At 31.5% G+C, this 15,219-nt stretch overlaps 1 protein-coding gene across 3 annotated transcripts in view; it reads left to right on the top strand.

Moving 5' to 3' along the window:
- The window catches only part of LOC139495958 (leucine-rich repeat-containing protein 70-like), a 73,514-nt gene that overhangs the window by 50,112 nt on the left and 8,183 nt on the right, over positions 1 to 15,219 (top strand). For all 3 annotated transcript variants that reach the window (XM_071284382.1, XM_071284383.1, XM_071284381.1), the window contains 8 exons: positions 248 to 319; positions 1,503 to 1,574; positions 2,664 to 2,735; positions 4,043 to 4,114; positions 5,551 to 5,622; positions 10,985 to 11,056; positions 12,873 to 12,944; positions 13,616 to 13,687. In XM_071284382.1, the coding sequence (XP_071140483.1) occupies positions 248 to 319; positions 1,503 to 1,574; positions 2,664 to 2,735; positions 4,043 to 4,114; positions 5,551 to 5,622; positions 10,985 to 11,056; positions 12,873 to 12,944; positions 13,616 to 13,687 (576 nt within the window). The remainder of the gene's footprint in view (positions 1 to 247; positions 320 to 1,502; positions 1,575 to 2,663; positions 2,736 to 4,042; positions 4,115 to 5,550; positions 5,623 to 10,984; positions 11,057 to 12,872; positions 12,945 to 13,615; positions 13,688 to 15,219) is intronic.

The raw sequence follows: 15,219 nt of genomic DNA, 5'->3' as shown, positions 1-15,219 counted from the left end.
ATGACCACATTATTGATATTCATGTCAACACCGAAGTGTTGACTACTGGGCTGGTGATGACATGATCATAGGTTAGATGCATGGTGCCATTTACGTCAACTTGATATTTATGTTATTCAAGTTACTTTGTATCTTTTTATCTTTAGAAAATGCTTAGATTATTTATAAATATATTATTGCAACAGTTTATAGTGTTATATTGTTATTTCATATTTCACATATTTAATATGCAATCTTCTATTTTCAGACATCTAGAATACAATGAAATATCTGTAATAGAACCGTTTACTTTTATGGATCTTCCTAATCTGCGTATTTTGTGAGTACTTGATATATTAATTTTTTTTAATCTCAATCAACAGACTGATTAAAAAAGCAAACACTGCATGCATACGTTGGTTATTTTGAATCTGTTCAAAGTTTTGATTTGTCTACCCTATATACCACTTTGACTCGTCTTCTTATCAAGAAAAATATCACATCCCTAGTTAACTGGCCTTTTAAAAAGTCAGAATGAGAGTACATATGTTCGAACTCTTTTAGGTATTTTTTTGGTAGCAATAAGCAAAAGACCTATGTCAATTGGACATGCTTTGATACTATATATGCGCTTAAATTTTTACTTGATAACATTTGTGTTCGCTTTTAAGATTCCGTATATCATCAAGTTATTGGAATTCCAATGTGGACTAACTGCGCACCACTTATTACGGACCTGTTGTTGTATTGTTTTGCGATACAATGTATGACTAAAATTAGCGAAGACCCATCGAAACTACATTTGATATAAAAATTTGATAATACTTTTAGATATTTGGATGATATATTGGCTCTCAATAATGACAATTTCAGTATGTATACTAAAGAAATTTGTCCTGTTGAATATACTTTAAATAAAACTTATACTAACAATGACCACTGCCCTTTCCTCGATCTTGATATCTAATTTCTAAATTATGTCTCCTAGATTTCTTTTTATCGACAAACAAAAAAGTATTTTTTCTTGAACAATATAGGCAGATTTTGGCAAATTTAAATGACCTTGACAAAAAGCGCAGTACCCATACTTTTTTTTAAAGAGTATAGTAAAATCGTCATTTTGGCAAAGCATAAGATAATTCTGATATGTTTTTGTATACCTCGTAACTACCTTTATCATTTTAATAGTTGACATACATTATACATTGATTTGTACCAGAGTAGTATCTTGTGAGTGATTTAATATGGTAGGAGACGCGTATCCTTTTCTCTGTCCTCTTTCCTTGTTGTATTTCAAGAACTTTCATTAATCTGTGTCCGTGTATATGTATGTGTAAGTTTGGTTTTTATTAAAAAAAAACAATTTGAAAGTACCTTAACTTTTGTATATAAGTATTAGTTTTCAACAATATGAAGATTGATCTGTTAGTACCATACTATGCATAAAAATACGTTATTGCAATGTATTATTCTTTTTGTTCCAATGACTGATAAAATTGACTTATTTATTTTTCGCTTTACAGATATCTTCATGACAATAATATATCTACGATCAAAGCATCCACTTTTATGAATTTTCCAAGTCTTGGATATTTGTGAGTTATGTTTTATTTATTCCAATGTAAATTGACGCAAGATTTCATCACAAGAAATCCATATAAATTTCAAATGTGACAATATAGATCATGGCTCGACAAAATCTCAAGCAGTTATATCATGGACGCCAACAATCTGCATATCGTACAAAAACAATAACCGAAATCAACGAGTAAAGCTATGAGTTAAAACTCTAAAAACATAACAATACTAAAAGTATTCGTTGATATAACGTTGATTTCATGTCACACATTTCAGCTTATTTTAATAATGAACATGTATTCTACGTATGAAACCATCTCTTTTAAGATATATGTACAGCAACAAAATATCAACACAGAACCATTCGTTTTTGTAAATTTTCAAAACCTTCGATACTTGTCAGAACCTGTTTATTATCTTTTTCGATTTATACCAACGAACTATTTGAAGAATAATACATTTGAAAATCATTCCCTTTCCATTCTCAATATTATGATGGCCACTTTTTATTTGTTCCTGAAGAAACAACAACGCAATGTTGATATACGATATTCCTTAGAATATATCAAAATTCAGTTAGCAATGTGTTGATGCATGATGAATCATGATAAATCTTGTAAATACAAAATTTAACTCGTTGTTATAGGCCATCAATTTACTTTAATTATTCTTTTGATATTTCGTAATGTTAACAACCTTTTATTTACGATGCCTGTAATTCAGTGGTTGTCGTTTGTTTATGTGTTACATATTTGATTGTCGTCAATTCTTTTATACAAATAAGGCCGTTGGTTTTCTCGTTTAAATTGCTTTACATTGTCATATCGACCTTTTATAGCTGACTAAGCGGTATGGGCTATTCTCGTTGTCGAAGGCCGTACGGTGACCTATATTTGTCAAGGTCTGTGTCATTTTGGTCTCTTGTGGATAGTTGTCTCATAGACAGTCATTAAACATATATAAAGAAAATATTATCTGTACTTTTGTGTATATTACTTTTTACTTGTCTTTTGACTAGAAGATTCCAACATCTGTTGCTTTTGGTTATCATAATGTTTATAGCATGCATCTTGTTACAGGTATGCCTGTTTGTTTTATCTTTTTAGGTATTTGTATCACAACAAGATACGGTCATTAGTGAGTTACACTTTTATCAACACGACAAACTTGCGTCTTCTGTAAGTTAGGTTATATTTATTATGTTATTACTTTTTAAAATTGATTACGCATATATAAGTGGTTTTTTTTTCTTTCAATACTGGTTTTATTAACTCTTCTTTTTTTCAAACACTGGTTTTATTAATCCTTATTTTCCAATTTGTGATTTCAAAGAGACAAATATTAACAGATTGACATTTTACAAACATACATAATGCGTAATGGTTGTTTGCTTATATTTGATGGTAAAAAAATGTAAAACCGACTTTTAATAGTCATATTATCTATACATCCGTCTATAATATAAGACTGAATGTTGCATTTACATGAATTTGTTGTTTTGTGTCGTTTGCTTGATGTCTCATTGAAAGTATAACTTATATCACATGTTACTTGTCATATACGAAATTTCTGGAACACCAGTAAATCATTGCTTAAGTTGTGAAATAGTCTGCCTGTCTGAGCTCGTTCAAAATGAGGTCGTTAAATCGGATGCCTCGTCTACGGAGAATTTAAAAGCACAGATAAAAACGATTTAACCAACATATTATGTTTGTGAAAAAAAAAGTGAGAATCTTTGAACGATAAGACAAGATCTACAAATATAAAAAAATGAACGAAATCGTAAATTGATTCTTTATAGAAATGATTGCCATTAGAGGAAAAGTGTGCCTATATAATTATATGATAGGTAGTGATAATCTCGAATTAGCTGAAACAGACGTGCATTTACTATTCAGAGATCTCTACTTTGTATAGTTTTTTTTAATGTTCTAGATAAGATCTGCATATGATTGTAAATACAATTGTGTATTTAGTTTACAAATTGACAAATCTAAACAATAACATGGATCTTGTCAAATCAGCGAAAAAGTAATATCAACAATAAAAGTCTGTTGTTATGTGTTTTAGTGTTTTAGCGATACATTTATTTGATCTATTTATCATATTGTTTTTAAATTTCCAGGAACGGACGTGCCATAAAAAATTTAGAATTTATACATGTTTTACATATAATTTGAATATATATGTACATATTAAGTCATTCCTACCAAATTGTATAGTTCGCTTGTCGTATAAGTGTTATTATCGTCAAACACAAACTGAAAAAACAGAGGTGAATACAAAATATGTTACGAATATACAATATGTTAAATTGTCAACAACAACATGAACACAATAACTTTATAATAATTTTCTGCAGTATATTAGAATACCTCCAGAAGTAAATTTAACATATATATTGACTTGGATTGGTTGTACAGAACACGAAACATACATATTTTTTATACTGCTTTACGGAACTTGTTTATTTATTTTTTTAAAGACACCTCGCTTACAACCACATACAAGACATTGCTGTTCAGATTTGTAAGGCAGTCCCGTTGTTGGAAGGACTGTAAGTTATTCATTGTATTTTGCTTTTCATTTAATATAATAGTAAACTTTGGGTACACAAGTTCTACATATATGAACGTCAAATTAACCTTTACATGAGGGCACACTTTCAGTAACTCTTAATATTAGAATTTGAGTTCATAGTAGGAATGAGAGTCAACTTTGTCATTTGGCCTTTTTAACTTGTTTTGGAATCGAGCATCACTGATCAGTCTGTTGTATACGCAACGCGCGTCTGGCGTAAATACAAAATCTAATTCTGGTATCTATGATAAGTTTATTTACTTTACATACATAAATTTGGAAAATCTTCATCAGTTTGTTACCAATAGAATGCTCAAACTTTAATAGGCATTTAATATCTTTAAATATTGGCACATATGCCACTTCAGAACAAACACATGTGTACAACTTACTTTATTTGGTCTTAATGTTAACAACTGTCCGTTTATTATTCCTTAACTAATACCAGTTCCCATTATTGCGAGTCCTAAATGATCTAACCATCTGTAAATACAAATACTCACAGTTTAAAATGTATAGCTCTGTGGACAATTGCGGTAAATCGTATAATGCCTGACGTTACATAGATAACGAATGCAGCATATCGTATAATGCCTTACTTTTTATAAAACTAATCATGACTAGGTGCACATAGGACTGGCACATCGATAGAATATCGGAATGGTATACTTATATTACTAATTTTGAGCAAGTTTTTAAAATTGTAGACTCTGAATTTTTGTTTTGTAGCATTTTACATTGTAATTGAACATATCCGTTGTCATCTGTGAAACCAATATTCCAGAACTTTTGATTGAGTAGGGGCAATACGGCCCTCATTTGGTCCAACAAATTAAAAGCTATCATATATGCACATATTCTCAAATTACTGAAAACTTGACTAGGGTACAAGGTGTTAAAAAAAAAAATTGTCATTAAACAAGTTACCATGGCAACAAATCATGACTTTATTTGAAGATGTTCTTAAATTTTGTGATTTTCTTCGTTTTTCATCAGATTTTAAGTATATGTTAAATTGAAAACATGTGCCCACCCAAGAAACAATTTTATATTTGGTGTGAGTATGTCAATAGTTATAACAAAGCTTCTATTACATTATTTTGATGTTTTCACGATGGAAATAGAAATAGAAAACTGCATACATGCTGTATTTTTCATCGTTTTTGTGAAAACAGTGCATGACATGACGTGATTGTGACGTCATCAGATAAACATCTTGCTGTTTTTCAATTATATCTATGTCTTGACCCTATTCATTTCTAAACATTGTATGCCAATTTGAAATAGTTATCAAACACTTTATTTTTTGGGTCAAAACCAGGCCTTAATGCCCCTATTCCATCACATTTTTAAATGTATAGTGAAATGTGTAATTTATCGGCGTTATCATTGAACATTTTCTTTTAATGTAAGCCACCTCCACGTCAATCAGATAACGGAAATCGAGGAAAAAACATTTGAAGATTGTAAAAAGCTGAAAACCCTGTAAGTACATTTGTTTTTATGTACATTTATATTGACCTTATCCAAACAAAGTTTCAAGGATATTAAATTCATCATACGTTATCTAATGTCATGCAGCTTTTATCGGTCACATTAACAGTCGATAACGTATTTGCTACCGTTCGTCTTGTTATGGGTGAACTAGTTCTAACCTTTGAATATTTGTAATATCCCTTTAAATTACACTTTTGTAGGGAAATTAAAAAAAGTCGATACATTCATTATTTAATGTTTAGTAAAAATTGTTTTATTGAAATATCTAAAGCGTCGGTCACACCTTACCGGAGAGCACGAACGGACGCCTAACGGATGAAAATAAAAGATGTCCGTTGACAAAATTGTTATCCGTTGGGAGTCCGTTGATGTACTGACCGAATAAAACGGACGTGTAACAAATACATAACGAACACACACCGTATATGCAACGTACGAGCAACGGAAACGTATCGGACAGAACGGATGTCGAACGTACATCCAACGAACGAGTACTGCATAAAACTTACACCTAACGGAAGCGTACCGGATAAAACGGATGAACAAGATATACGGAAAAATTAAAGGCGACAATAATAATACATGTAAATCGCATAACTATTCAAAATGTTTCTACGTCACAGGTTTTGGTTTAATTTGTTCTTCATAATGCCGCAAAATGGCAGTGTATGGTCTGAATTAGAGCTGCTTGATTGTGACGACGTGCCCTTACTCTAAGATCGATTATGAATAATAAGAATTCATGAACCTTAAGAAATCTGACAAACCAATGATTGGCATTTCTGACGCAAAATGTTCAATTGGCATTTATCCGTTTCAGATCCGTTAATCATCCGTTAAACGTCCGGTAGAAGTCCGTTGGGAAATTTATATGTCAGACCTCCAACGGATGTATAACGGATACGTAACAGAAACAAAACGGAAACGAAACGGGCGAGTACCGTACAAAACGGACGCCTAACGGACGTACAACGGACATTTTATCCGTTGGACGTTCGTTCAAAGTTTTGAACATGCTCAAAATTTTCCACCGGACAGAACGGACGTCGACAGATTAAACGTACGCTTAACGGACATGTAACGGATATGGACGGACGACTAACGGATAAGAACAGACGTCTGACGGACATTATCGAACTATCCGGTAAGGTGTGACCGAGGCTTTAAGAAACTTGAATTGTCAATTTATAATTATTTGTTTTCATTATTAAGGTTATGATATTGTATTCACTGTTGTTTAATATACCGGGGGATGGGGTATGTCGTGAGTAACTTTTCAAAGCTGGACATGACTTTGTGCCTGAATGATTATTAAAAAAAATGTGATAATTTGGGTTGGCAATCAAAATAATTGCGTAATACATTATTGATATAAGGTTTATGTGGTGTCATTTCTCGTGTCAGATGCGATTTAATAAATACACAGTGAACAATTTATAGTTTGTCGTCAACAATAAAAATCGATTTTAGGATTTACACATATCCTCAGTGATTGATATTATCCTGCTCATGTTAAGTTATGGAGATAGACAACTCTAGAGGAAAGAACCGAATAGAAGATAATACCTATACGTTTCAGAAACCAAAATGTGGACTACTTTGCACCATGCAATGCACGAGAGCTCACTGGATAAAGTGCGCAGTGAGATTGGCATCAAAGTGAGAGGTTTAGCGCTTTAAAACCCGGTTTAATCAACCATTTTCTACATTTGAAAATGCCTGTACCAAGTCAGGAATATGACAGTTCTTGTGAATTCGTTTTTGATGCGTTTTGTCATTTGATTTGGCATGTTATTATGGACTTTCCGATTGGGTTCTACTCTGAGTTCAGTATTTTTGTGATTTTACTTTTTGTTTCTTATATAACTACTCTGGATCTCATAAAATGAAGCATTATAATCGACATTATTGTCTTCTGAGATATATAATCTTATTTTTATCATTGTAATGAAATAGCAAGCACAAACATACGAATACACTTGCCCTAATAGACTTTTCTCTTGAAAATCGATAAAGCGAAAGTTTGTTTAGTCAACATGATCCCATGGTAATCCTTATGTTTTTGTAATGTTGTCTCGTGCTCATCAATCAAAAATGCATATATGTAATACCAATATTAAAATATTAATATAAAACATATCCACATTTTGGTACTTATGGGTGGTAGTGGGTAGGAACCTCATCAACCCAAACAGACAATATGTATTGTCCGACCAAACATAGCCCTGAAACCAACTACCACTTGGATATTGAAAAAATGAGGATCTATATCACATGTACTTCCGCCAAAGATATCAACCAATGAGCTAATACACATATCCTCAGTGATTGGTATTATCTTTATATCCAGTTCATCTTTAGTTATGGGCATAGAACTTTACAGTCCATAAAGCATATTTGCAATCTCAAAGTACACCACTAGCAAGGTTTTCCCTTAAGGAATAGTATTCCCAATACTCAAAGCAAAAAATATCTTCTACAATTTAATTAAATATTATTACTTTATTACTTTACAACACTACTAAACATTTCAAGATACATGTACACAGTTCTGTATACATAGTTTAATAATTCAATAACTTTTCATGAACTTGACCACATAAGACTTTTAAAAGAGGTGTTAAGGCAATGAACTCATATCAAAATAAACATTGTCATTATTTTAATAACATCTTCAGCATGTTGAAAGCTTGTAAGCAAAGGGACTTCACCTCCAAGTGTAAACTATGCTGGCTTGTCTCTTTCTTCTCTGTTGTTAAATTAAACACACTTTTTACTTCCTAATCAGGAGCATTGACAATTGTATTTCCACTTGATTCTTCACATGTCTGCTGACAATATATTAGCCAATAACAACTTGTTTATTTGTACTTAAGACAGCATTAGTCACACATTGAATAGGAAAAATCCCTTTGCCTACAATCCAAATGGAAAACCACTAGGGAATCAGTGTCCCTCGAACTGTAAACAAAGAAATTTCAATTAAAACATTTAACCTTACATTAAATGTTATACATTTGTACTAGTATACAAAATCATTCAACATATTTATGAAATAAAACAAAACAAAAATATTGCATACATTTTTAATCTCCCAAGACAAAAATATTTTTGTGACATATCTCAACATATCAGTGAAATTATATACACAAGTCAGGAGCCTCTAACCTTTGTTAGTCTTGTATTATTTTAATGTTAGTTTCTTGTGTACAATTTGGAAATTAGTATGGCGTTCATTATCACTGAACTAGTATATATTTGTTTAGGGGCCAGTTGAAGGACGCCTCCGGGTGCGATAATTTCTCGCTACATTGAAGAACCGTTGGTGACCTTCTGCTGTTGTTTTTTTTTCTATGGTCGGGTTGTTGTCTCTTTGGCACATTCCCCATTTCCATTCTCAATTTTAAATCCAATATTAAACATCATGAGATAACGGACACATTACTATAATTACTTTTTACTTTTAAATAGATTCATTTGAACATAAAGCTGCTTCAATCTCAGATTTTTTATTTTTTTTTAGTACCGGCCATATTTGCATATTCTCCCTTTCTCAACACAGACATACATAATTTAGTTTTATATCCATATTTCTCCACTTCATTTTTTTTCTTCTTTTTTTATAACTATTTTCCTATTTTCAGAATCAAAACATTACTTACATTGCAATTTGTTCTCACCATATTCTGATCTGAAAAATTTACTTTCCTTTTAGCTTGTTGGAACTCATTGACATGCATTATCGTGCAATGCCATATTACTTATCTTTCATTCATCAGCCTGTCAAAGCTGTAGGTAACACCATCTGAAAACAAAAACATTCTTTGCAATGTTATGTACAATCAAACAGACCACTGAACGCTGACCTCGACGAAGACACCTTATAATTAAATACATATCACTCCGGTAAACAACATTAATATCTAGTGACATATCACAGTAAGTTATTCCACTTGCTCAATATTTCTTTTCTGTTCTAACAAAGTCTTTAAAGAACAGTTTCTATCAGTATGTACGACGTAATAAACAATGAAAAGTCCACAACACTCAAAAGTAACAAGAGAAATTATTTACCCTATAAACAATTTATTATTCTCCTTTCAACTACAGGTCTCAAAAATGGCCAGAGCCCCAACTTTCATATTGATTTTATATAGCGATAACACTTTGCCCTGCGTTTAACTTGAGCACAGCATAACAAATATCCGACCACCTGGGTTGATAATAACTAACCATGGTCTAAATCCCAAAACATTTTGCCACCAAGGTCAAACATTACCATCTTGTTCTATCAAGATGCCGTCAAGGCGAATATAAATTACTTCCAAGGTTTTAAAGCTCCCAAATATAGTATTTTTAATTTAATGTTGCCACCAAGGCAAGTGTAAAAAATCATAAAAATGACCACCTAGGTCTATTGCCACCAAGGCATATATAAACAAACACCTAGGTCTATTGCCACCAAGGCATATATAAATGACCACCTAGGTCAATTGCCACCAAGGTATATAAAAATGACCACCAAGGTCTGAAAGCCACCAGGACAAATGTAAGTAAAAGTTAAAGAATATAGTTACTTTGCCGACAACACGTAGAGCACGACCTTCCTACAGCTTGAATATTGAAAGAATGAGGATGTATCACATGTACTTCTGCCAAAGATATCAAACAATGAGGTTATATGTAATTTCTAAGGGACATCTTGAGTCATGTGATGTATCACTGTGTTTGATATGTAGTATAATAAAGATAAATCAATTCAAATCTACAAACATAAAACTAATACTGCTTATCCAACTCTGATACATATCAACAAATACTTTACTTTCTCGACGTTTACTATGGTCTAATATGTTTCGAAGTAAACGTGTGACCTACTTAAAGTACTTGAAACCTTTCGCATAACTGTTGTACAGATATGTCAGCAGTTATCGATCAGTCACCGATCATTCAAATCCGTGTCAAACTCACACATATATCATAATTACACTGATAATCTTTGACTGTTGAAACCTTTCGGAAGAATTGATCTTTCAAATGGTTTGAACTCTACTGGGTAACTTGTTGAACTATAGCAAATAAAGTCATCTAATTTCGTTGCCTATTTCACTGAACTTGTATAAATTATTGATTAAGCACCAGATGAAGCTCATCGCCTGGTGAGGGATTATCTAGCCCATTGGTGGTGTAATGCTGTTTTCTGCTCTGAATTCGGGTTTGTGTCATATTAAGGTATTCCTCGATTTTCAATATCACTCAAAAGGTTTTATGTCTTTATATATATGCAGTACGATATATTTGTATGATCGATTGAAAAGAAAAAAAAAAGACTGTACATCATTTATTTCAGAGATCTTAGCGCTAACCTTATTGAATATATACAACCGACAACATTTAAGAATTTGACATCCCTACAAGTATTGTGAGTTGTTTGATATCATATTTTGTATCAGTAAAACTAACATTTAATACCGTTAACAGTACCAATTGTACATCACCAAATATGCATTATATTTTTAATGACCCTTTCGTGATGCGAGAGGACAAAACCTGTAAACGTCGAAGACATAAAAGCATATTTGAGGAGCGAGTACAGCAAAACGTTAAAGCACAACAAGTAAAATAAAAGGTGCCAATGTTAAATATATGACAAGTCAAGAAAGTATCACTTCCCCCCAAATTTCAATTGATCATATCTAAAAAAAGAAGTACACGGACCTTTCATTTTGCTATGTTTATAAATTCAGTCATCTGAATACTATCAATTTTTATCAAAACTTTACAAGTCCTTATAAATTTGAATGATAGAGGCAAGCGTCCTTTTTAAGTATGCACATTTTTAAGCGTTTTAACAACATATATTCGCCAGCATTTTAAATCCATTGAATCTATTGTTTTGCCTTAATGAACACTGTTATGGATAAAGATTATCCCAAAATAGATAATACATGTGTAAATACCTCGGAAAAATATACAAATGAGTCGAAATGATTACAATGGTAATCCTCTATTTCGTTTTCACTCACTCACCCTTGTTTGATGGATAGGATACAATGTATTCATTTTTCTTTCATTAAAAGTATAGCTAGGTTACTGTCATAGATAGTGCTGCAATAATTCAACAGTAATATTAACAGACCTTGAGGTCAATAAACAAGCTTTGACGATAGTAAACAGTCAACACGTACATGTATATTACAAAACAGAACGTAGACCACTTGCAATTACATTTTACCAGGAACAATGTTAAGACAACTTTCTAGATAATTAGTTCGTATATCTAGCGGGATTAATCATATATGCAAATGTAGATTACGTTTTTTTAAACATTACAAATGAGTCAAGAAAACATTAAGTTTACGTACGCCTAGCAGGAAAACAATCAAAGAGCTGTATATCTTCTTGGGAAACGATTTGTCACATGAGTATGATCACATGTCTGGGCTTTACCAGCCCAGTAGTCAGCACTCCGGTGTTGACATGAATATCAATTATATGGTCATTTTAAGAACTATCCTGTAACAAAACTTTGCTTTTTTCGAAAAACTAAGGATTTTCTTATATCAAAATCAAAATCGATCGTCTAGATTTGTATTATTTTATAACTCTTCAGATGTATATATATGTAAACGCAAATTAAAACTTTTTTTTAAATCATCCCCTTACATACATCACTATTATTAAAAAAAGAGGAAATAGTGTTGAGTCAGTTAGGCATATACTTTAAACTGTGTATATCACCAAATAACGCTGAAAGAATGGTTGTACTCTAAATATGTCAAGATCGATTAACATTTTTACAAATAAAACCTCAAAAAAATTAACTACGTTGTGATAAGTTCGGAACTTAGTTTTATGGTGAAATATTTGATCGTCTCAGGCATCTTCGATAAATATTTTGCAGTGAATGGCAACGACAGTAAGTTTGGTATGTACTATCAATATGTGGTGTGTCGTTTAGAGAAAACTTTTCTCGTTTCTGTACAATTTATTTGCCACGGTTGTAGACTGTAGAGTCTAACATAATATAAGGAAAACTTTGTGCTATATTACTTTGGTTGTGTTAAGAGTAGTTATCAAAAGTACCAGGATTATTACGCTAGATTACATTTGATTAACATCTACGTCAAATATCATTTTATTGATCTTTTAAATCTATTAGTTTATTTGCCGGTTAACAAATGTGTGCAGTTATAAAGAGGATGAACACATTCCAATTGTATAATCTTTTCTTTTAGACATTTGTATGACAATGAACTATCTACAATAGAACCGTTCACTTTTATAAATCTGCCAAGTCTTCGAGATTTGTGAGTATATGTTTAGTATTTATTTAAATTGCAATCGACGAAAAACCTGACAGCGTATGGATGTTATCAAATATAAGTTAACGTAAGGCCTTCACCATTGAGTGAAACATGTACAACAAAGACAGCTATAAATGCTACTGACGTAATCTGTAAAAAATAAAGCAAGAACTCAAGCAGCCTAATTTAAGATAAAACAGCAAACGAAACACAAAACGTTTAACTACGCCCTTACGCCAACTACCCATATCCTGGATACAATATGATTATCATTTTCGTTAAGCTGCTATCTATTTATAAATTCATTCAAATTGACAATAATCTTTTACATAAAGTTATTGACCTTAAATGAATCAAAGTAATAAAAAAGGATCCCTTAACAATTACATATCTGTATTAAGAACAACTCTACGTTAATAATAACGGTTTATGCACACGTATAAAAAAATGATTTGTTACCTTTTTCTGCATAATCCTGATTACTGTCCAAGTATGTTGATCTGTTCACGTTTATGTTTAAATACAATAACAAATACTAGGTATTTATCAACACCCAACATATTTTGCATCCTTAATGTGGTCGTGTTGAAATTGTATTCGTGCATATAATTTAACTTTCAAAAATGATATATGCATGTATACGCTAAGTTAAGTATACACTTTTTACATTACAGACATTTAACTCGGAATAATATTCGTCATATCAGGGAGCAGGCATTTGGGTACTTACCTTCACTGTCTCAACTGTAAGTTTATATTTTGTATTCACGAATGTAAACAAAATGTATACTTTGTAACTGTATTTTTAAATTGAGGATGTAGTGATTTTAGTTTGAATAAATTGTGACACATGTTCGGAGTCCTTGTTATTTACAAAAGGAACAGGATAAGCTATATGTATGCGCATATTTTTGGTTCATAGAAGACTTCAATAGCTTAAAAAAGGTCATTACGAAATTTGAAGCAGATTTAGATATTTTGTTATTCGATTTCAGACCCACATAGTTTGATTATTATTTTTTTTCTTGACGTAAGATATTATAGAATTAAACACATTTTTATAGAGGTTATTGATATGTAAACCGGGGCGATTAATTCGCAAATTTAAAAAAAGTCCGAAAATCCTTACAGTTTGCGTAGTTTAAGAAACATATTTGTTTGTTGGCTTCGAATCATGTATTATCAAAAGCACAATCTCATGTCGTAACTAAGGAGTACGCCGCCATCTGGACTTTTTAAAAACCATAAATGTCTGAAAAATGCAACAGAATCTAAAATGATGTACCACCTACCTCAAAAACTTCATTTTAATTAGATATTATCCAAATTTGAAGGATACAAGTAACGAAATAATCTTTCGTTTGAAAATTTTTATTCGTATGACGTCGTGTTTTGCAATGACGTAAATTCTCCAAATCATTCGTGAAATGTCAAGGAATGTTATGCCCATTTTCAAAGCTTTTTAAAAATGCATTATTTCTTTTATGTTTTATATGCATTAAAATAAAAAAAAAATCTTTAATCTCAATTTGCTTTAAATCCCGGGAACCCTGCATGTACGTATATATATCATTGATATCATTAAATATATTAAGATTATTAATTGCATTAAGCTGCAATCTATTGATAAATACAGTTCTCTAATTTTAACCTTTAACATGTAAAATTATTGACCTTATATCAGTCACAAAATTAAGAAAACTCGAATATTACAATAACGGCTATGACAAACCTATCAAAGGTGGCATGTTTCCTTGGTTGTATGTTTATATTCCTGATTATTCGTGTCAATTTTCAACTAAAAGAAAAGAAAAATACTAGGTATCGTCCAGTACACAACAGTTTTTATCGGTAATTTGTTCGTGTTTAAACTAAATTCGAACATATGACGTATGCATATTCATGATATTGGAGATGTTTTGTCTTACGATGTAAGAAACACATAGTTCAGTTGCTGTTTTCTGGTCACTATTGTCTTGTAAATCTTGTAAATCCTAATAAAGTCTTATTCAGAATCCCAATAGCACAAATGTGAATTTAAATATACACATACTAAAAGTCATAGGTATCTACTAGTTGAAAATTGTGTTTTTGAAAAAAAAATCCAGAAATAACACGGAACGAATTAAAATATCAAGGCCGATAAACTGATAAAACATCAAATTGATTAAACGTCTATAAAACGATTAAGAATTGACTGCAGCAGGTATTGAATACAAAAAAGGTAAAATCAAATATACTCTAACAATTTGTTTTGTATCGCGTAGACTTTAATATT

The sequence above is a fragment of the Mytilus edulis genome, chromosome 11 (assembly GCF_963676685.1).
Source record: "Mytilus edulis chromosome 11, xbMytEdul2.2, whole genome shotgun sequence".
NCBI lineage: Eukaryota > Metazoa > Mollusca > Bivalvia > Mytilida > Mytilidae > Mytilus > Mytilus edulis.
Note: the sequence above shows the minus strand (reverse complement) of the source record. Positions and strands in the feature narration are given on the sequence as shown.